General features: G+C 43.1%; 1 protein-coding gene across 13 annotated transcripts in view; it reads right to left on the bottom strand.

The window, feature by feature from the left end:
- The window catches only part of PTK2 (protein tyrosine kinase 2), a 252,784-nt gene that overhangs the window by 142,842 nt on the left and 85,643 nt on the right, over window positions 1–24,299 (bottom strand). For 12 of the 13 annotated variants that reach the window (XM_073794833.1, XM_073794836.1, XM_073794834.1 and 9 more), the window contains 3 exons: window positions 23,767–23,993; window positions 15,244–15,410; window positions 2,016–2,103 (listed from right to left, as the gene is read on the bottom strand). In XM_073794833.1, the coding sequence (XP_073650934.1) occupies window positions 2,016–2,103; window positions 15,244–15,410; window positions 23,767–23,961 (450 nt within the window). In that variant the 5' untranslated portion in view covers window positions 23,962–23,993. Of the gene's footprint in view, window positions 1–2,015; window positions 2,104–15,243; window positions 15,411–23,766; window positions 23,994–24,299 lie in introns of those variants that run through there. The other variant, XM_073794842.1, reaches the window with a different exon arrangement.

Genomic DNA, 24,299 nt, shown 5'->3' on the forward strand with positions numbered 1-24,299 from the left:
GAGAGCTATTTAGGCCCGTCTCATGCATCCTGGAAATCAATGTCACTAAAGGAGTCATGGATATAGATATAGATACCAGTGATATAGATCATCTACGAGAGAGAAGAATACAATATAAATACATCCGTTAACTAAACTCTGTCACCTCCTTCACCAAAATATGAAGCTGGGCAGACGGCTAGAGGGCCAGACGCAAGGACGCAGAAGAGAGGCAGCCTGTAAACTGAAACCGCTCCGTAATGAGTAGTCCTCACACATGCTCAGCTGGAGTCCAAACAGGACTCTGCTTCGTTGAACGCAACTCTCTCTCCCATTCGACTCCGTATTATTATAAATCTTCAAAAGTTCCCACAAGTACCTCACCTAACACCTTACATTTCCTATATGACTTCTACTTCACGGACAAGAAAACATCTCAAGAGCTGGATGCTGCTCTCACAGGCTGGATCTTAAAAGCAGGAATATCCACTTACCTCAACAGAGAAATGAAACCATGTACCTTGCCCTCCTACCGAATCCCGCCCACCTTTTCTCCTTCCTGACACTGAGTGACTGGGTTGACGCCGTCGGCCTCTTTCTTCTTCATTTTCATGCTCCAGTTCGTTCAGTCTCTAGTCCTAGCAAATCCATCCACTAAATTTGCTTCCTACCACACCGTTGGACCTCCCAGCTTTCTAGCTTCCTGCCCAAATGGGTGACAAGCCCCCACTAGGTTACAGCCTTTTCAAGACCCAATCCATCCCGGGTACAGACATCACATCAGGGTGGTCTTATTTAAAAAAAAATTCTGATCATGACATTTGCTACTTAAATTCTATAAATGCTCCCAATTATCTGCAGGAGAAAACCTAAAACCCTCTCTTTACATGATGTGGTCCCATCTCTCTCACCCGTTTCCTTTCAAATCATTTTAGCTCAGATTTAAATGCACCACGTTTTCTAAAGTACCTCTCTTCCTCACCTACAAAGTTGGAGACTCCTTAAAGCAGGGGTCCGCAACCCCTAGGCCGTGGACTGGTACCGGCCCACGGCCTGTTAGGAACTGGGCCGCACAGCAGGAGGTGAGCGGCAGGAGGGCGCAAAGCTTCACCTGCCGCTCCCCATCGCTCCCCATCCCTCACATCACCGCCTGAACTACCACCCTTCCCGCTCCATGGAAAAACTGTCCTCCACGAAACCGGTCTCTGGTGCCAAAAATGTTGGAGACCGCTGCGTTAAAGGACGGTTTGCAGGGGAGCCGCCTGGACCCCAAACCTCCCCTGTGTTAGCACCTCCGCCCAGGCATGGCCACACCATTTGTGCTTACAAACAGCACAGGATTGAACACAAAGATGCTGTTTACAGGCAATCCACTAGACTGAGGAATTTAGAAGTACAGATTATGTCATTAATTTCTGCATTCTTGACCCCGAATAGACATTTAATGAATAATTTTATTAAAATAAAAAATTTCCCAGCGTATTTAATTGCAAAATTGTATGTACAAATGTCTCGCTGATATTCATTAGACTTTTTTTAAACTCTTCACAAATACTTACAAGTAACATTTATTTGACTGGAAAACTGTTTTGGTTCATTTATGCCACAAGTATTTATTGTCTAACTAATACGGGGTAAAAAGAAAGCTCCTTTTAGTGTAAAAAAGTCAATTCTGCTTTGTTGTGCAAAGTGCTATTGAGATTATACGGGTATAGTTGGCTCTGAATAAACATCTGACAAATTTGTTGATATTCAGGCATAATTACACTTGAATTAAAGACAGAACAATGGTTGTGTCACTGAGGACTTCCTGTCTCTACTTAAAAGAAGTATCTTTTAAGATTTGCCCAAGCATACAAAAATTCAGTGTCAACAATTCATAATTTCTTACTAATTATAAGAATCTCACTGCCCTACGGTGACAAATTTATATTCTCCCAAATGTTAGGTGTAATCTAATTCTAAAATAAAACCATGAAATAAATAGGATTCAAAGAAACAAAGAAAAAAAATGTTATTAAAGCATCCTCCTGTACCTGTTGATAGAAGAAATTCAGAGTTGGCTTGTCTTCAGTAAACTGGTTTAGAAATCCTTTTGGCAAATAACGAATTCTCAATTCATATCTAAAAAATAATTAACAAAATCAAGCAATTAGAAATAAGTCATTTTCTCAATTCACAGTCTACAAAATTATTTTGAGTGTGGCACTGCCAATTACTCTGAAATATTATTTTAAAAATAAGTTAAAATATAATCAATTAATCCGTCAATGTAAATGTTTTTTTTTTCAGCACAAAAACGTGCATGTGAGTATGCTACAGCTCGAGGATTCTGCAGGAGACAGAGCCTAATGTGAGAGGCCCAGAGGGCGCCCAGAAGTCCCTCCAGCCCCACTGCCCAGGGGCAGCACCACCTTCCACTCCCCAGAGGTGAGCTCTGCATGCCTGGAGGTACAAAGGATGTACTCCCGTGTGTCTGGCTTCCTTCATTCACCAATATGCTCGTGAGACTCCTCCCTATCGAGTAACTGCAGTTTGCTCATAGCTGACAGTCCTGCACTGTATAATAGACCACAATCATTCATCCACATTACTGGGATGCCGTTTGAGTAGTTTCCAACTTGGGGCTATTAAGAATAATGCTACGAGCACTCTTTATATTCCTCTAAAAAAGTAATTTTGCTCAGGAAGCCAAACTTCAAGAATGGTCAAAACAAACGAATTTCACCAGAATGCTCTCTCTGTGCCTCATTCTGTGTATGTGTGTGTCCACCCATATGAACACTCACATGCATGCCTTTTGGTGAACATATGTACACATCTCTGCTGGATGCAAACCAGGAGCATCATCACTGGATCCTAACGAACACACACATTAGGCAGCGCAGATGTGACCGAAGAGTAAGGTAAAGAGCTGTACCAATGTACACTCCCACAAGCAGCACGGGGCGCTCTGGTTCCACTACTCCTCACCTCTACTTGGTACTTCTAACCTTTTCATTTTAGGACCTCTGATATTTACAGCAAGAGTACACAGTGGTTTTAATTAGTACTTCCTTGATGAGTAACACAAATGGGCACTTCTTCATTTGATAATTGACCATTTTTGGTTATCTTCTTTTGTGAAGTGTCTATTAAAGCTTTTGTCCCTTTTTTACTGAGTCGTCCCCCCACCCCCACCCCACCACTGATTTGTAGGTATTCTTTTTTTTTTTTTTTTTTTTTTTTTGCAGTATGTGGGCCTCTCACCATTGTGGCCTCTCCCGTTGCGGAGCACAGGCTCCAGACGCGCAGGCTCAGCGGCCATGGCTCACGGGCCCAGCCGCTCCATGGCATGTGGGATCTTCCCGGACCGGGGCACGAACCCGTGTCCCCTGCATCGGCAGGCGGACTCTCAACCACTGCACCAGGGAAGCCCTGTAGGTATTCTTTACATGTTCTGGACGTAAGGCCTTTGTTAGACTTAGTGAATATCCTCTCCCACTCTATGGCTTGCCTTTCACTATTTTAATGGTACCTTTTAAAAATTATTTTTAAAATCTTTTTATTTTAACAGTATCTTTTGAGGAAGAAAGTTTGTGATTTTTATGCAGTCCTATTTATTCCTTTTCTTTTTAATAAATTATCTTAGTGTTTTGTTTATAAAATATTTGCCTACACAAAGGTTATAAAGATACGAATTTTTTCTACAAGTTTCATAAACTGATCTTTTAAAAATGTATTAGGCTCACAGGGAAAACAACGCAAAGTAATCAGTACAATTCTTTTGGTTCAATTAAGGGCAGAAAAAATGCAAGATACACATACACAAGTTCTGCTGGGATTTTTAAGTGTCCGTCTTATTAAAAGACACAATTGCCAAACAATGAGGTTCCACTGTACTTCTGCTCTCTGAAGGAGTTCCAGTAACTCACCGCAGATATTTTACACTGGGCAACTACTTGTAGAAGCACAACAGGGTTCCTTTATTTTGAGTTTAGGACTTACCAGGCACCTTATATGAACCATTTCTCTTAATCAACATAATAATGAAAGAACAAAAGTGTACTTATTTACATTCAGCAGACCAGGTGAACAATGCTGGCAAAAGCAAGCAACCAGTTCCCAGGCTGGAAGCTCCAGGATCAAACAGGCTGCAGGAGGCTTTGGTATTAATGTTACTCCATTTTAATGGTTTAAAGAAAAAAAAAACTGGTCCAAAAGTCAAACATTTGGCAGCCTGGCTCCACCTCCACGCTCTTAGCATCCAGCATCCTGATGATGACATCAACTAACGTTTAGGGACTACTCAGGATATGACAGAAATGGTGAGCAGCATTTTAACCAGATGACTTCTTTTCATCAGCAACAACCCCACAGAAGCAGAGAGAATGTGGGCTCTGGATCAAGACCGCCTGCGCCTGAATTCTGGCTCCATCACTCGTTCACTGTCTGCCATCACCTCTCTGTGCCTCAATTTCCTGATCAGGACGCCAGGAGAAGTGAATGAGCTGTCACTGCACACCATCACAACCATCTTGACGGTTTATCTACCTCATCAGTCATTACTCGACGAAGATTTACTTCGGCACTAACCATCTACAGGCACAATTCGAGAGGCTGGGAAGACATTAGTGAGTAAAACAGGCACAAAGTACCAGCCTTCAAAGAGTCTCTACTTTTGTGATGGAAGCCAGACAGCAAACACATAAGTATCTTTGAGGTGGTAGGTAATGTGATAAAGGCAAATAAGGGGAGTAACAAGTGATGAAGTACTATTTTATAAAGGGAGCTGGTGAAGGTCACTCTGACTCAGTGATACCTGAAGGAAGATCTACAGGAAGGGAGTTATGCAGTTATGTGCGGGGGGGGGGGGGGGGGGGGGGGGTGGATGTGTAAAGGCCCTGAGGCCAGAGGGTGCTTGGGGGCAAATGCAGCTATAGTCACTGACTGAGGGCAGTGAGTAACAGGGCTTCCGGGGGGCGTGGGATCAGGAGCCTGCAGATCTCACAGGACCCTCTGCTCATCATGGTGGTGGTGCTCATCCCAGTGAGAAAGGAAGCACCAGGGGCACCATGGCCAGCACAGTAACATCACATTACTGAGGCCTAGCCAGGTGGTACTAGGTAGGGCAGACAACAGGCACCAAAGGGAGGCCAGGAGGGCACTGGCCAGAAATAGTGACCAGGTTACTATTTCACCCAATTTGCATAGATGGGGGAGAAACGAATTTTGGGAATTAGGTAATTTTGCCAAGGTGCCACAGCTATTAGGAGGCAGACCTGGGATTCCACTTCAACATGCCTGAATGCCCAGAGGCAGAATGAAACTAAGAGAAGGCACCTGTGCTTAGAAACAGAGAGGAACGTAAGTTGATCTTGGTCACGGGGGTGGGCAAGGTCTTTAGATCGTACCTGCTTCAGCCCACTACCGTCTAGCATATTCCCCCTCACAACCCTACGGAAACTTTGCTCAAGGCCTCCCACTTTAATTCCAGTCCAAACACCTCACCCCAGTCCTTAAACCGCAGCACCTGAAGCCCACAGCCTATCCGCCCGCTCGCACCAGCATCGCCACTCCCTTCTCCTCCGTGAAACTCACCATCTTCCTCATATTTCTGCTGCTCTTCTAAGAGCCTGGCTGTGTCCTGACACATTTCCACGTCTCTGCTCTAGGCCACTCCATGGATTTCTGAGCAGCAGCTAACTACAACATGCCCCAAATAAAACCATCCTTTTGCTTCTACTAAGTAATATATTAACATTAATGCCACCAACAACTAACTTCCTCAGTCTTACCTCCAACTATGAGCACCAAGATAGATACCCACATGCTAACGGACTACTGATGGGGAGGGGCAGGAAATGTTTTTGAAAAGTTGAGCTGGATGAAGATCTCATAACCCTGATAGGAGAAGGATTAGCTGGTCAGACTGTGAGTAGTGAAATAAACAAAAGTACAATTTCACAGAACTACACAGATGACCCGCATAAACAATGTGGTGTGGACAGCTCTTTCTTACAGTAGACTTCCAATTTAAAAACCCTAGAAGGAAGGGTAGAAACAGAAACTCACCATTTGGCAAAAATTACAGTAATGAATACTGCAAAAAAGAATCACCAATGATGCTGAGATTAGTGGGTGAAAATACAATGAGAAACAGAGTATATGCACAGTCTCTGTACATCCCCAGAAGATATTACTTAACTACAAAGGGGAAAATAATAACTTTATAACAGAGAAACCTGGCCACCACCTTACATCAAACGATCCAAGTTAAAACCGCCAGTAAAATGAGTCATAGCATCATCGAAGACTTCCTGCTAAAATGCAGTGAGAAAACCAACACCTTGGCTGTGGTGCTCTTCCCCAAATGCATAAGCTTAATATAATCATGAGAAAAAAAAAAAAAAAGCAGACAAACCCAAATTGGGGAACACGGTACAACCAGCCAGTGTTCTTCAAAAGGGTCAAGGTCATCAAAGACAAAGACAGCCTGAGGACTTGTCCCAGATTAGAGGAGGCAACAGGACACTGAGACACAGGGTGCTCTGATCTGGATCCTGGGCCAGAGAAGGGACAACTGTGAAATTTGATGACGTCTGTAGATTAGTTAATAGTATTGTATCAATGTTAAGTTCCTGGTTTCAATATCTGGACTATGTTTAAGTAAGATTTTAACATTTAGCGAAGCTGACTGAAGGGTACACAGGATTTCTGTGTACTGTTTTTGCAACTTTTGATACATATTGAGAATAAAAAGAAATTCTCACATACCTAAGACTGACTATTCTGTAGCTGTAATAACAAATAACCACCAGAACGAGTTTTAAACCAGCCTGGTCAATAAACATCAGTCTTGTATAGCCACAGACGGGCCAGAAATCTGTTCATCTTTGTGCTGTCAGTGTCTGGTGCAGAAGCATCCAATAAATGTTCAATTAATAAATCAGCAAATTTGGAAGTCCGTCCTGTTTTTTAAAGGGGTCACTTCCAAACTTGTCAGAATGTTCCTCTATTTACTCTCTTACTGCTTTAAATCTTCTAAAGAACTCTTGTTGAATTCAGTGTTATAATGAAAGACTAGCTTTTCAAATTAAGGTATAGGCGCACGGAATGTCATTTCAAGATAACATAGACAACTATCAAAATACAATCTAAAACTTCCTAAGCTATCATTAGTCATTTTCTTTTGTCATCTTTGAAAAGGGAAACCTTTCCTCCACATAAAAGACTTTTTTTTTTTCCTGCAAAGGTCTGGGAAAAAAAAAAAATCATCCCTTTGCAGAGCGAGGAGAGGAGCTGCTCAACAGCCGTGAGCAGGAGAATGTGAACCACATCTGATAACGATGAAAAGGACTTTCTTTTTCACTTGCTCTGCAGAAGCCCCACAATTCTCTCTCAAATGCCAAGAGAGCCTCCTCTCAGACCTGGCTCTCAAAGCCCTGAATCCTACACCAAAAGGACTGGGCCATTTACTATTTGATTAACCTGCTCAGAAGTCAGACCAGTCCATGTAGGTGATTCCAGATAACCAAAATTTAGTTATCAAAATTTAACTAGAATTTAATTATCTAGGTGCAAAACTTTAAAGTTTAAATCTGTTTGGTAGAAATCTCTCAAAACTGCATGATACCTTTTGCTACACTATAAACTAGGTATGGTACTGTAATTCAAACTTTTTTGGCTGACTCAAGATCCTAGCAAACACGATCTACCTAACCGAGATCTCCCAGGACCCCAGGGACAGATGAGCAAGTGCCTGGTCCCTGAAAGACTGGGAAGGAAGCAGGGCCCGTGCCTGTGCACGCAGCACAGTGGCCTCGGGCTCTGCCTCAGGACCCGAGGATTCCACACAAGTCCCTGAGGGCCCTTAAGAGGATGGGAGGGGGCAGGGTGCTCTCCTCACAGAGGCTCTAGACAGCGCATCTCCCCCGATCCTTTATTTACATGTTCAATATTGTCTTACCCATCTGATGTGTTCCCAACAATATTCTTAGGTTTATTTTTGTTTTTACTTTGTAAAAGTATATCATGCTGTATGTCATCTCCTGGGACTTTTTGTTTTTTAACTGAGGTAAAATTCACATAAAAAGTAACCATTTTAGGGAATTCCCTGGCGGTCCAGTGGCCAGGACTCCACGCTCTCACTGCCAGAGCCCGGGTTCAATCCTGCTTGGGGAACTAAGATCCTGCAAGCCGCGTGGCGCACCACCCCACCCCGCGAAGGTAACCACTTTGATGCGTGCAACTCAATGGTGTTGCTATTTAGTGCCTTCACACAGGTATCCTGGGACTGCCTTTTGTCACACGATGGTATCTGTCTAAGATTTATCCACACTGTTGCAAGCCCTGATCATTCATTTTGACTAGTGTAACATTCCACTGCGAATATTCTGCAACTGACTTAACCATCACTGGTTATTCTACGAACGTTCTTGGGCCTCTAGCCTAGTAGAGAAATGCAAGGGTCTCTCGAGGACAGAACTTGAAGTGGAACAGCAGGATAGAAGGGCATGTCATGAGGATGCTATGCCATTTTCCCAAATTTTTTTTACCGATTTACATTCTCCCCAGCAGGGCAGGCAAGATCCTGTCAGATCCATAACCTCTCCTGCTATTAATTCTGTCAGACAACTTACTTTTTGCCAACCAGACAGTGTAAGATGGAATCTAATGGCCTAGATTCGTACTTCCCTGAGCACTGAGAAAGACGATAGTGTCTTCCTGTGATTACTAGTCAAACTTGTCTTCTCTTTTATGAAAATAGCTCAAGTCTCATGCCAATTTGAGACTTCATATTGATCAGTAGAATATCTTCTCCTAGTTGCAACTTGTTTCTGCACTTTTTTTTTTTTTTGGCCGTACCTCACAGCTTGTGGGATCTTAGTTCCCTGACCAGGGACTGAACCCGCGCCCTCAGCAGTGAAAGCACAGAGTCCTAACCACCAGACCGCCAGGGAATTACCATTTCTGCAGTTTTGAAAAAACATCTTTTGATAAACAGAATGTTTTCACCTCATTAAAGTCAAATTTATTATTCTCCTCTTTCAGAGTGAATGTTTTTGGAGTATTAAGAAAACCTTCCTACTCTAGAGCCAAAGACACATTCAACTATATTTTCCATTAAGCTTTCTCTCTTTTTTTTTAAAACTTAATCCATCTCAGGTGGATTTCTGTGTATTGTTCAAGGTAGGATCTAATTTTGTTGTTATTCTTCCTACGAGGATAGCCATTTATCAAATCAGCCCTTCCTTTCCCCAATGACACGTCATGACATCTCTGTAAGGCCATCCTGCCTGAGACAGTTACGACCAAGTGTGTGTGCTGCAGCTGCTTATCGAGGTCTTAGAAGAACTAAGACTCCATTAAACAAGTTTAGATCTCAGGTTTATTTAACAATATGAAGAGATATTATAGCAGATACTGCAAAAAAGAAAAATCTATGTTCAAAAACCCCACAGGAATGGAAACTAATATCCAATTATTCTGATGAATCTGGGCACTTTCATTTGAATATTAACATCCTACTTCTCAAAACTAAAGCCAGAGCTGCAGTTACCCTCACATGTCCACCCATGGACTGAGGAGGTCTCAATGTTCTGTTTCTTGCAGTCACATACCTAACACAGGAATAAAGAAAGAGCTGGTGCATGGACCCAGTTTCTACTCTGCCACCCATTTAAGCTGTGTGACCACGGGCAGGTTATGAAGCCTCTCAGGCAATGTCTGACACACAGCAAGAAGCGTGTTAATATGAAGACTGTTACTAACGTAAACTAGTCCTGTTCAGTTCCTAGTTGATAATTTCATTATCACTGATTCAACTTCCACTTAAAATATTTTGTACTGGGTGCCTACTATATACCTGGCACGTCCAGAACCGAGCAGTGAATACAACGGAGTCCCTGAGGGACAGAGACTGTACCAGGCGGGCAGTGGGCTCTGTAGACAGAAAGGCTGGAAAAGGCCCTGGGGAAGAGGTGACAGTGGAGCACCTGCCCTAACGAAGGGAGGTCCAAGCCAGGCCGGAAATGGCAGACGAGTACACACAGCAGTTGAGCATCAAGTTCAAAAGCACCAGGAACAATCTGCTTGGTTTGTTCAAGAGCCAGTAAGAGCGCCACTGTGGCCAAGGTCAAGCAAGTGAAAAGTTGGAAAAGATAAAGGCAGAAAGAGAAGTGAGACGAAGAGTTACTGTATTCAACAAGCAAGAAGGCTGGCAACAGAGAAGAGACCATCAAATGAGACCCTACCCTGAGTATCTAAGAAAACAGAAAACTAAGATTTCAAAGGGACCAGAGTCGCTCAAATGGAGGAAGGGGAGGAGCAGCAGACGGAGACGAGGACCCAGAAGTAAAATCACAAACTCAAGAGTGGGCTCCAGGGGTGACGGGGGGCTCCCGGGGTGACGGGGGGCTCCCGGGCTGACGGGGGGCTCCAGGGGTGACAGGGGGGCTCCAGGGGTGACGGGGGGCTCCCGGGCTGACGGGGGGCTCCAGGGGTGATGGGGGGCTCCAGGGGTGATGGGGGGCTGACGGGGGGGCTCCCAGGCTGACAGGGGTCTCCAGGGGTGACAGGGGGCTCCCGGGCTGGAGGGGGGCTCCCGGGGTGATGGGGGCTCCAGGGGTGATGGGGGGCTCCCGGGGTGACGGGGGCTCCCGGGAGTTTCTGAGCAGGGACGACCTACACATTTCCTCGGATGTTTACAGTTTAAAAGATTTGTTAGCAAATTCGGTGAGCTCTACCTTAAACATATCTCGGTACAGCTGCTTCTCATTCCTTCAAGTACTACTCCCCACAGCCATCGTCTTCTGTGACTTTTTCCTGGGTTACTGCAATAACCTGTCCATGGGTTTCCTGCATTTATCCAATAAAGAGTGAATTTAATGCCAAAGGCAGGTCTAAGGTGGGCAGAAAGAGGAAGAGAGGTCACTGGAGCAGCCCCAAACGTCAAGGCTAAGCAGGAGAAGACAGACCGTGATGGTCAGTAAAAGAGGAGGAAAACCTTCACCAGAAGAGTCTGGTATACAAGAGGCTAAACGAAGGAAGTACACTCAGTATCCACAGGGGAATTGTTCCAGGATCCCCCGCAGACACCCAAATCCTCGTATGCTCATGTAAACTGGCACAGCCTGCGTATGTAAGAGGCACACACCCTCTTGTATACTTGAAAGCATCGCTAGATTACTTATAATAGTACCTTACACAATGTAAGTGTTATGTAAATAGATGCTGGCCCAGCAAATTCAAGTTTTGCTTTTTGGAACTTTCTGGAAGTCCCCCCCCCCCCCCCGCCAGAATTTTGTATCGGCGGTTGGTTGAATCCACGGCTGCGGAACCAGGGAACCTGCGGATGCTGAGGGCCAGCTGTATTTAGACAGGAGGAAGTGACTGCGGCCGTGAGCTACTGCAGAGAGTGGACTGGACGGCGAAGGGACAGACCCCATCAAAGCCAGGCCCTCAGCAGGCTGGGCCTTTTCCTTTGAACCATAAATTATTATTATTTTTTTAAATAAATTTATTTATTATTTTATTTATTGTTTCTGGCTGCATTGGGTCTTTGTTGCTGCACGTGGGCTTTTCTCTGGTTGCAGCAAGCGGGGGCTACTCTTCGTTGCGGCGCACGGGCTTCTCCTTGTGGTGGCTTCTCTTGTTGTGAAGCACAGGCTCCATGTGTGCAGGCTCAGCAGTTGTGGCATGTGGGATCAGTAGTTGTGGCTCGCGGGCTCTAGAGCACAGGCTCAGTAGTTGCAGCACACGGGCTTAGCTGCTCCGCGGCATGTGGGATCTTTCCGGACCAGGGCTCGAACCCGTGTCCCCTGCACTGGCAGGCGGATTCTGAACCACTGCGCCACCAGGGAAGCCCGAACCGTAAATTATGTAGAGATGTGTTTTTAAATTGCTCAATATACTGTTGCGTGCAGGATCCTATAGTTCTACATTCGAAAAAATAGTTAGATACATAATTTTAAAACTAGTGTTTACTTACTATTGTTTGCGCTCTTCCTTTTAATTATTAGGAGAGGTAAGTTTTATTCCTTTAATACTAGTTTTGCTTTTTACATTTTGAGGAATGTCTAGGAATTTATAAGTTTAAGAGTTATATCTATTTCTATACTTATTAAATTCTTGGTGAAATGAGCCTTTTATTGTTATGTAGTTGCCCTCTACATCCATAATAATTCTTGTTCGCCTGAAAATTTTTTGCACAGGATACTAATAGCATAATACTCATCTTTTTTTTTTCCTGGTTATTATTTGTCTGGTATACTTGTACTCATGTTTTATGTGAGAGTTATTCAAATTGAAAATCAGGACTCATTAGTAGGTAGGAAAATTCTTTTTACTATTTATTAATTTATTTTACTTAAGGAGAACAAAACAGAATGACATTGAAGAGAAAACCCTTAGACTTTAGTGTAAATAATAAGGCTGAGTATGTTTTGTGAAATATGTAGGTCCGTTATTTACAAATAGCTCTGAGATACACAAACAGGTATACGTGCACTAAATCTCAAGGCAAAACACACTTCTTCCTGTAAGTCGAAGAAAAATGTTTGAACATCACTGTTTTGGATACAGCCTATAAATAGCAGAGAGCTAGAATTTACTTTTTAATCACACTCTAATACCCTCTGGCCATTCACCGTTGGTGTACCTGCATCTTATTCGTGATTTCTATTTACCCTGTTTCCCGTGCCTTTTCTCTATCTCTTTCCTTCTTTTTGATCCCTACGTTTCTCTAATACCTACTTACCCAACTACGGTTTAAGTTATATTTCTAATGTTTGAGCTGTTACCCTCGTATTGAAGTTATATTTCTAATGTTTGAGCTGTTACCCTCATATTTAGCCGATATCTGTTCTTGAGGGAATTTAACTGTGCAAACAAATACAGGCTGCCAGTTATATCTTCCCACCACTTTGAACGTATAATCCCCCCAGTGTCTTGGCATCAATCATGCTGTAAGAAGTCTCAATTTTTCTCTGCTTGCTTTTAACATCCTCTCTTTTTCTTCTGTACAACACTATTTTACTATAATTTGTCGAAGTATGCGTTTAGTTTTATTCGCCCTGTTTGAGATTTTTTGTTAATCCTGCATTTAAGGATGCACATCACTCACTGATTCTAGAAAGTTCTCAGCTATTTTCTCTTCAGATTATTTCCTCTTCCTCATTCTTTTTATTCTCTTCTTCAGAATTCCTGTTAGAAAAGGGCTGACCTTCTCATTCTCCATGTTACATAAACCTGCTTTCATAATTTCCATCTGTTCATCTCTGTGCTACGTTTTGGGCAAATTTTCTCAGATCCACCTTCTTGTTTACTAAGTTTTCATCTATGTCTAATCTGCTGCTTTATCTATCCAATGATTTCCAGAACTTCTGTTTTGTTCTTTCTCAAATCTGCTTGGTTGCTTAACAGCCTCCTGTTCCCCACTGGCACTTTAGAGCAATCTGCATTAACCCTCACACTCTGGACGATGCCACGCATGTATCAGTGGTATCTCCGATCACATTTTCTTCTCTCATCGCCTCTACCGACGATCCATGCACCGTCACTCATCTTCTAAGCCTAGCTACACTCTCAGAGTTTTGAAGATCACATTATTCCCCTTGGGACAGGCATGTTGATTTTAAAAACCCATACTGTGAAGTCAGATAGCTAAATCCAAATCAAAACTGTGTCACAAACTATCTATGTGAATGCAGCTTAAATCAATTTTGTTCTGCCTCTGTTTTCATCTGTAAGATAAGGATAACAAGTCTTTACCTCCTAGGGTTTGGGTAAATGAAATATACAGTTTACAAATTACAAATAAATAAATCATAAATAGCACACAGCTGGCACAGTGCCTGGCTCTTAACAGCCACTCGATGATGACAATACATCAATGTCATCATCTTCATCAGTATTAGCAGTAGCATCTTCATCACCCTTCATTTGAAGAGGGTCAGCCAAATCTTCCTTACTTTTGAGGATCCAGGCTCCACTAAAAAAAATAGCCTACTCAATTTTACTTGAAATTAGGTCAAATAAGTTGGCTTAAAAGAACAAAAGCAAAGCTTGTATACACAGGGATCTACATCCAACACTTTACTGAGCACTAAAACTATTGCTATCATGAAGGCTGCCTCTGACATGTCTGCATGAATTCAGAAGGTAACGAAGTTGTGCTGATTAAAAATACCTAGAGGTATTTTCAAGTAACCTTTAGATATTCTTAGGTTTTAAACACTTATTTAATTAATTGACCAAACAGATGGAAGTCAAATCTTTGCTAGCCAGTGATGAAAAGCAACCAAACTATATTCTCATGGCCTATTTTGTTAGCTCGGTTTCAGCTATTCGCTAAATTTGAAAATACGACTATATTTCTTTGATAAACCGTAATTGGGTCAAGATTTTATTCAAATAAAGATTTACTCACCTAAACATGTTTGTTTTTCTTTTTAATCTTTCTAATCTTCTCAACTTAGATCCTTGAACTGAAAGTTACTGACATTTGAATGCTCTCTTCACTCTACAACGATCTTTACTTCCGCAGCATTATCTATAAAAACGGGAACCAGTGTGGAAGAACCCCGTTCTATAAGTTATACTTCTCTCAAACGTGTTTTTAGATGTATAATTTCCTACTAACATCTTGGTTTACTTAAACGTGAAAAAAATTATTAGGAGAGAACCAGGAAAAGGACAATTTATAGGGAATTCTTTTAACTGACCTTGAATGGTTTTAGTTTCATTAAGGTCAGTATGACTCACTAAGAGATTACTTCCTAATTTCAATGTTATGTGTCAACATCCAAGAGACGCTGACTGTCTTCGGTGGGCTGTGGATTACTGTACTGGGCACAATAAAGCGAGCTCTGCAGCCCATTAATAAGGTAATTGGGTGTGGTCTCCTCCAGGCACAGGGAGCCCTGCTGCACGAAAGGGTGCCAGCAGAACAGGAAGTAAAAGGACTAGGGCTTGAGTCCTCCTCAGAGCAGAGGCTGGACAGAGCAGCACAGACAAGAGAAGTGGGAGGAGCGACAGGTCATCACAAAAGCATGAGATCAGTCAGACGCCTCAGCAAGTCCAGGTCAGCGGTGCCCCAAGACAGACTACACAGGAGTGCAGAAGAGATCACTAGTTAATAATTACCGGCCAACTCTATTTATACAGGAGTCCCAATGACAATCAGTGTGACAATTAAGCATAGATAATCATCCTCTTGTGCGTGTCTCTAATATGCAAAACAAATCAAGTTCGAGTCACCCCAAAGTAGGTTTGTAATCTTACTTCCACTCCTCTGGTGGGTGTGCAAGTTCATACTTCTCCCTCACATTGGAGACACCCATATCCAAATGGAGCCAGTGAACCTCCTCTGACCGCAGGTGACTGAGGCGAAATCCATAGCAGGCCACGTGCTTTACTTTGTGACTGTCCACTATCTTCTGAATGATGCCCTAAAACATACCCCCCACAAAAACGACTGTTATAAACAAAAAACTGCATGCTAAAATTAATGCAATGTTCATTTCTTTTAGTTAATTATCAGAAATCTTTGGTAAAAGAGTATCAATTTAAATAAATCACTTAATTTTACTTAGAAATCTTTTTTCACAAAAAGTATTTTTATGAGCAAAGAAAAGTTTTTTAAAAACCACAAAAAGAGGCACTTCCCCTTTCTTTATTGATTTCTGCAGCTCCACCTCTGCGTCACCCCAACTCATCAGAGCACACGGCCACACCTCAGGTGGCTTCCTAAGAATGAGACCTGTGGAAGGTTATATACTTTCTGAACCAACGATATTGTTGAGAACAGGCTGCAACCCTAATATCATTTTTAAAAAACACACATTTAGGAACATATAATTAAGGCCATGTTTCTGATAGTACTGATGACATATGAAAAGATACTTAAAGTTAGGCCTAGCCACCTGCTCTTTGCTCTCTATAGGTTAACATGCAGCAATTCACAACAGCCCCCAACCTAACTTTTCTAACACGTGTGCCCCATGAGTTCAGAGGAGATGAAGGTGACCTTTGAAGGAGGGCATCAGGGAAGGCTCCCTAGAGAAGGCGTTTACCCTGGGGCTGTGGAAAAGAAAGTGTTATTAGCACTGATTCTTGCCCTGTGCCCACAGAGATGTGTCAGCCAGGCGTCTATGTCTGTAAATGGGTAGCACGCGTGGAAGACACCTTGGGAATACGATGGAGACCATCTGCCACCCTTAACGTGAGCGGGTGCTAATCACCATCCACTGCAATCTTCTCAATACTTTAGGACATTAATAAGGTTTTTTTTAATGATTCTGAGATTAACATGAAAATGTCTATCATGGAAAATCAGAACTATCTACTAGAGAAAAACATCATTGGTTTTTAAAGACTAGCAATTAACTGAAGCTAACACATAACTTATAATGTAAGACACATCTTAAAAGTTCTGCACACACTAGTATTTACTATGGCACAATGCTGTTGATAACACAATTAAGGATGTCCCCAGCACTACCCATAAGAACAGATAAATAATAACACGTACTATATTCAAAAACTGTCAAGGACCCAGCGAGTCCACACCACGGGCAGGACGTGTGCCGCACTCCTGTACCTGCACATGCCCACCACCCTTCCTGACTCCTCAATCCCCAGGACAAGGCTGTGCATCGAGCCCAGGAGAGCGGCAGAGGAAGGATGGAGGGAGGGAGCAAACGTGGCACCAGAGAGAAAGCATGAAAAAGAACCCAGCTGGAAGAGCTGACAACAGTTTCAGGAAGATGAACTCTTACTGGGACAGGAGGCATGTCTGCAGCCTACAGAACTCGCGGACGGGGTGGGGGGGTGGTGGTGGTGGTGGTGGATTGGGGTGGTACCTGGAATGAGCATAAAACGTTTTTTCTGGCTTCTGGATTCAAGGCCTGAATTTCTGACAGGGCCGCCGTGAGTGACAGTGCAGGCTGAACACCACCCAAGGGCATCCTGCCAGGGGACGGTGGGAGCCCAGATCCAGCCCCAAGCTCGCCTGCAAATCTTGTGCTCTGGGGTGCGGGATCTGCCTACAGGAAGGGCCATCTTTTCTGCTAATTCTCTGAAAGGCGACTTGGGCAGCTTTCTCCTTGCCAACATCCAAATCCCTGAGCTGCAAAGGACAGGCGCTGGCGCCTCTTTCAAACTCCCACAAAAGCGCCTTTGTCTCTCGCCCCCGCTCTGCCAGCTCACTCCCGAGAGCACGCAGGCTCTAGTTACCCTGCTCATCTCCCCCTGATTCCGATTCCACATCACCCCCAGATCTTTGTGTCTTGGTCTGTCTACCCCTCCACGCCCAGATGTAGAGTGTAAGGCAGGGCACAACCATTCCTTATACTTGTATTTGCCATCAACACCCCGGGAGAAACCCCATCTTCGCTGGGTGCCTGCCCTGATGACCCCTCGCACAGCACAGGTGACCCTCATGTCCTCTGACTCACGGGTACACACAGGAGCCCACCTGCAGAGAAGCAGTATCAATTAGAGGGGCTTAGTCCAAAAACACGGTGATGATTAGGGGGAAGGCAGGTTCCTAGCCTTGAAGTCTCGTGGAATAGACAGAATTTTAGTCAGTTCACTTGATCGCACTGCCAGAATACACTGGAATAATTTCAAGTCTGGGTTTGCATAACCAGAGTCCCCAAACTGTAGGACCTGGTACCTAAACCAGGTTGCAATTTCACTCTCCACTAAACAATTAAGCAATAAACACAGGCATTCCCTTTTATTTCACTTCGTGCTTTTCCATGATGCTTCCAGACTGAGTTCCGTCCCAGTCTCATTCTCTAATACTCTCATAAATGCCACTTGGGACTTAGTCTGGATAGTAGCCAAGGTTATGAGTGGACGAGGTGCTTAAATATTTGATGCTAAATGTACATAAGTACTCAGTAAAAAGTACTGATAATTCTGAGAACCAACTATTTGGTTCTGAATAACTGAACAAATAACTTTGAGAACTAAATTTTTAGTGAGAAATGCAAACTCAACGCTACCATATGGAAACATTACCACTTCCATATAACACACACACACACACATTAGTATATGTGTATATTATTTCCGGAATATGTACATTTAGAAAAGGGACTGTCTCTAGGGAGCTAAGAGGACATGGGTTCATAATATGCCACTGATGGTATCCAAATTAAACTTAAATTTCTCCTCCTGGCTTTAAAGGTTCATGACAATCTAGTCCTACAATACACAAAGCAACACTTAGCTACTCTGAAAACTCCTTTTATTCATTTATATCACAGCCCAGGCCTTAGAAATTACACTTTTCCTGATTAAATTCTCATGTTAGATATTCACAGTAAAGGACTCTTCTCAAACTTGGAAATAAAAGAAGCCAGTGTCTGCATCGTGCTTGTATTTCATCAGGAACATAGCAATTCAGCCATTTTACTACCGGGAGATAGTTATTTTCTTTTTTGTTTCCTTGTTTTGGGGGAAAGGGAGGTGGAAACGCAAGTAATCCTGCCAGGAGCATCCTTCTAGCTGTCGTCATACATACGTACAGGCACTGCTTAGAAACAGACGTGCTGGGTCAAGAGCTACTTAAAATATGACATTTTGGTAAGTACATCCAAACTGTGCACCAACAAAACTATACCGATTACACTTGACACGTAATGACAGACTGTTCCTCATCTCATACCAATAACGGATGAAATCCATCTTACAATGTTTATCAATGTGATGCACCAAACGGGGATGGGGTGGGGGTGGGGGTGGGGGCGGGGGTTGCTGTTATAATTTACGTTTCCCTGATTGCTGACTAGTGAGATGAGGCTGTAATTGTGTTTGTTTCTGAAAGTTCTTGTTATGACTTTGCTTGGTTCAACCTGGCCACTTATCTTTTAGACAGCGCTTTGAACAGAAGTGACCTTCTCCCGGTGGAGAGCACTCGTACGGCCGCGTACTTCATGTCCGTTCACTCGTGAATGTGCACCCCTCAACTGCTCAGCAGCCACCTAAAGGCCCGCTGCATGCCTGGTGCTAGTGACCCAATGACGATGAGATGCGATCGTGACCCTGACAAGTCTTAGAGCTGAGCAGGAAGAGGACGTGATAATGAATGCATGCGGGAGAGTAAGTCATCTGTGCAGAAGGTAAGGCAGGGGACAAGATGATAATGGACATTTCATATTGTTAGCTATCTCCTCACAGGCAGTTTGCAACGTTTCTCCATTTATCACAAGAGCAGGTATCTGAGGTCACACGTATTGCTCTGAACACTGTTCATCTCTTCACTCCTCCTAAGAACTGACTTGTCTCTTATCCTGTCCAGGGCTTCTCCTTCTCAGTGAGCTCTCTTTCGGATACTCTTTACATTTGGGAATCAATGGGTTCCCACCATTCTTCTCTGATCACACCTGTAGAGGTAGGAGCCTAGCATCATTCAGTTACCAAAACAAGATGCGGAAATCCAGTCCTGCTCTCCCACAGCCAGGGCACCATCTCCTGCTCTTGGTTCAGCAGCAGACGAGGGGCCCACCTAACGGTACTCAAGACAAAGCGTGCACTTCTGTCTCGACAATCTACAGTCACTCTTAGTTTCTCATTGCTACTGTAACAAATGACCACAAACTCAGGGGCTCAGAATAACACAAATGTGTGACTTGCCAGTTGTGTAGATCACAAGTCTGAAGTGGGTATCACTGGGCTAAAACAAAGGCATCAGCAAGCGTGTGCTGCTTGCTGGAAGCTCAGGATGGGTAACAAGGAGCCAGGTCCTGTAGGTCCTTGGGGGCCATTGGGGGAATGAATGTGGCTTTTCTCTGAGAGAAATGGGGAGCTACTGGGGGTTTTGAGCAAATTACTGATTACAAGACCAGCATATTAGAGAAACAGGTCCAGGAAGCAGAACGTAAAAGTGGGTGACCGGTAAGATGGAAGGTCACAGGGCAAGACGGGGAGAAGAACGGGCTAGGGGCTCCTGAAGGACTTGAATATTCACTCCAAATAGAGAGGAAGGCATTGGAAGGTTCCAAGTGGAGGAGTGATGTGCTCTGGCTCTCATGTTAACAGGACCGTTCTGGCTGCTGGGTTGTGATGTCAGTTAGGAGACCACGTGGCTCCAAGAAAGGTGTGCAGCTGACGTCCTAGGAGGTAGGGGATTCCAGGTACACTCTGAGGACAACGTGGACAGGATTAGCTAATGCATTGGATGCACAGTATAAGCAAAAGGAGTAAAAGATGATGCCAAGGGCCCTACTTAACTAAAAGAAGGGGAGACCCTTCCTCTGAAGCGCTGATGGTTCTTTTGGAGAAAGAAAGGCAAAGACAGAGAAGAGAGGGACAGATGCAGCTGGGCGGCATTAGGTCTTAAACTGAAAATGAAACAAGTCAGAACGGGGTACAGTTGTGGACTAGGCAAGAGCGTGGGATGAAACCACGGCCACGGCTTTAAGAGCCTCTGAAGACGTTTGAGGCCAGCAAGGGAGCCAGCCTCTCGCACCCCACTACAGTGCTTCCCTCTGGGTCCACACTTCTTCATGCTCTGTGATGTCATCTAGCTGTGTTTTCAAAGAGAGCCTATGGTATGAACTTCCTACCTCCTTATTTCTCTACAGATACCTTCACTCCATGTTTTTACGATTGATACTGTACTTGGTATAGACTCCAGAGGTACAAGCTGTTCCCCAGAGCCTCTGAGGACACTGCTCCAATGTTATCCTGCATCTGGCATCGCAGATTAAAGTCTGATGTAAATGTTCTTTTCCCTGAGTAGGAGACTTCTCTGGTAGAATCTGGATCTTCTCTATACCCTTATTATTCTGAAGTGTCACTACAATGTTTCTAGATGACAAATCTTATTCAGTATTGTCCACCACGGGTTAATCTTGGCTCTTCTGCACTGACCCCACACTTATCTCCAGAGCTGCCTGAAGCATGATACTGACACTCAGCTATGGCCAAGATAAGTGAGGTTTGAGACCATGGGCTACTGATTTTGGGGCAGGACACCACTAGCCTGCACCACTGTTTACTAATTATAACTGGATTTCCAACTTGCACCTGATTTTGGTGGCACTTGGGCAGTTACACAGGGCAAGGCTGGCTACGGAGATGGAACGTGCCTCTGTGCCCATCTCACAGATCCCACCACAAGGAGGCCTTAGCCCTCCTCACACCTGGGTGCTGCACACGTGGCCGGTGATGGCTGGGAGCACCCAAGGCCACGAGGCCTATGCCTGAGGTGTCCAAAGCCCTTCAATGAGTACCGTGTTCCTACTGCTGCTGTATACACTCTACCTATTCCCAGTGGAGCTCTGTGACTCCTTTCAGCACCCTCTATACAATTAGTGTATAATTAGCACAAATATGTAATAGGAGTGAGATCTAGTAAAGCATGAGAAATAAACCCTCTGTAATGAATTGTAACAAGAATCCAGGTTTTTCCTGGTGAAAATAAACCTTTCAACTCCTCCAAAGGTTTGGTTCTTCTGAGTCAAGCAGTCTCTCAGATAATTACTTTCTATAGAGCACAGCTGTCCAGTAGAAATATAATGCAAGCTACATATGTTGTTTTAAAATTTCTAGCGGTCACTTTAAAAAAGTGTAAAAAGAAACAGGTGAATTCAATTTTAATGATATATTTTCTTTAACCTAGCATGCCAAAAACAAAATTATAACAAATTACTGATGAGATTTTACATTCTTTTTCATACTAAATCTCTGAAATCCAGTTGTATTTTTACACTTACAAAACATCAATTCAGACTAGCTACATTCAAGTATTCAGCAGTTGCACACAGCTACCACATCGGGCAGTGCAGAAACAGAGTCTGAGACTCAATCTAATTATTCATCAACTCTGGATAAAAATAAGCTATCTCCTTTCAGAAAATGGTTGATTTTTAGATCCATCCATTAATTAACTTACATGAAAATACTGCATTTTCAAATGTTACAGCAGTAGAAGGAAGCGGGTTATGAATAATACCCACCTGCCATCACAGTGACCCAGCACTATGTTGATTTCATGCTATTCCAGGAGAGGGCTGGGTTCAAGCAATGCCAATAGAGGTTTCTCTGCCTCATGTTGAAAACTCAATCATCAGCTGCTAAGACTTGCTAAATTCCAGACATTTATCAATTACTGTGAAATAAAACAACTTGCTCTTTGGCCACACAGATTTGCTCGTGTTGATCTTCATAAAAGTTTAACAAATACGTTCTCATAACTTATGTATTTGTATCTGGTTTAAATTTTTCTTCACAATATGAATGTTCTGATGTCTGGTAAGATTTTAACATTGGCTAAAGGCGGCCACGTGTCAGCGATCACTGGTTCTCTTCGTGGTATGATTCCTCTCATGTGCAGCACCTATGATACTAAAACCATGGCACATCTGTCACGGAGTCCTTCCCAGGTGAATTTCTGATATAATAAATTCTGAACATTTGCTAATGTCTTGTCAAATTCATAATCTTTGAAAGGCTCCCCTCCTGCACAAATGCTCTGAAGTTTATTAAGGCCGATGCGATGGTTTAAAGAATTTCCTCTCTCATTGTATCCGAAATTAATAAAAACTAGAACATACCCTAACAGCCTTCCCATAAACGTTACCTTACAAGGTTTCTCTCCAGTGACTGTGTTTATAAGGTTAAATATAAAACAGAACTATAGAAAAACTAGAAAAAGCCAGCAAGCTTCATGGAAAGCTTGTAAAAAGAGACTACTATGTTTTAAGTATAGCACATGAAGAGATACTAACACATGTTTCAATCCTGAGTGAATGATTCTCCTTTTAATAACTAGTCCGTTTGAATAGTCAGTATTACAGTATCACAAGAGGTAGCAGAATATTATATATAATGCACATGTAACATGTAGCCTTAAATCTAAATTCTACCAGTCCCTTTACTGTACTTAAAAACAGTTAAGGCAAATAAGTCAAAGAGTACAAATTACTTTGTTTCTTTATTACTGAAAGCAGGGGAGATACATCTGATGGTCCTACTCGCTGGACACTTGTCCTCCTTAAAGATGAATAGGGACTAAGTGAAAGAGCAGGAAGGAGGAGGGGTTTCTTCAACACTTGATCAAAGTAAACATCCTGAAAATTTACATTTTGAACTCAGGTTTCTGAGATCACGGTGCTCACTCCTCACTCTCAGCAACCTCTGCCTACACTGTGCTCCCCTCACAATTCTTTACCACCCACTCTCATCAGCACCCAGAGGAAAGTGTGTCCAGCCACCTCTCACAGTCACACGCAGTGACATCCCTGTCGGCCCTCGTCATCTGCAACACCCCGGGAAGCACTGCCTGCACCGAACTGCAATTAAGGCCATGGGCATCTTGCCCACAACAGACTGGAAGCTGTATGACCAGGACCTTTAATATCCCCAGAACCTTGCGAAGTGTCTGGTATATAGAAGATATACATATATTTTTTTTAAGAATCTATCCTACCTGGAGTCATGAAAATACCTTCAAAATTACACTTTCTAGAAAATAATTTATTTCAACAGTATTAGACGCTATTTTAATTCCTTTGTTTCCTTGTATATGTCAAAGAATTTTTTTAAAAACAGGAGAGAAAAACAAGTCAATGGCCTTATATGAATAATATGATGCAGTTACTATTTTTCTAAGAAATTTTACATAAATTAAAACTCTGGTCCGTCACATATTAACTCAATAAATACTATAGAGAAAAGTTAACATCTCTGAAATAAGGGAATAAAAATTATTACTCTGCCTTTTTTTGGTATGTGCCATTACCATTTAACCTACATATACACTGAGGATGTGTCCTAGGAAAATGTACTTACCCTGACGTCAGTAGCGTCTCCATGCCTGATAATACTGGCCCAAGTGGTTGGCTCACTGTTGCTTTCAAAATAATGAAAGACCTTCAACACTCGCTCCATGGCCCCAGGGGAACGTTCCACACCGGTACCCAGGTGAGTCTTGGTACTTGAATTCGGTGTGTGATTCAAGTTTGGGTCAAGGTAGGCAGCTGCCATTATTTGGCTAGATGCTAGGTATCTGTCATATTCTGTAAAAGGAAAAAAAAATTTCTCAGTGTACAATATTTGAAAGCTACTGATTAAAATGTGTTTTGCTGATACTGACATAACAACACTGTTCTTTATTCTCTCCCTATTTTGTTACATGCAGAAGTTGAGCCTGAAGAGAACTGGGACCTAATCTACCAAGATAATCACTGTATTCCATCTCCCACCCCCTGCCACCCCCAGACCCAGAGCAGTACCTGATTCACAATAGAATAATAAATATCGGTTAAACAAACTATTAAAAGGCCAGGAACCCTATCTCAGCTCCATCAAAAGTCACTGTGTTG

Source organism: Tursiops truncatus, chromosome 17, assembly GCF_011762595.2.
Source record: "Tursiops truncatus isolate mTurTru1 chromosome 17, mTurTru1.mat.Y, whole genome shotgun sequence".
In the NCBI taxonomy this organism is placed as follows: domain Eukaryota; kingdom Metazoa; phylum Chordata; class Mammalia; order Artiodactyla; family Delphinidae; genus Tursiops; species Tursiops truncatus.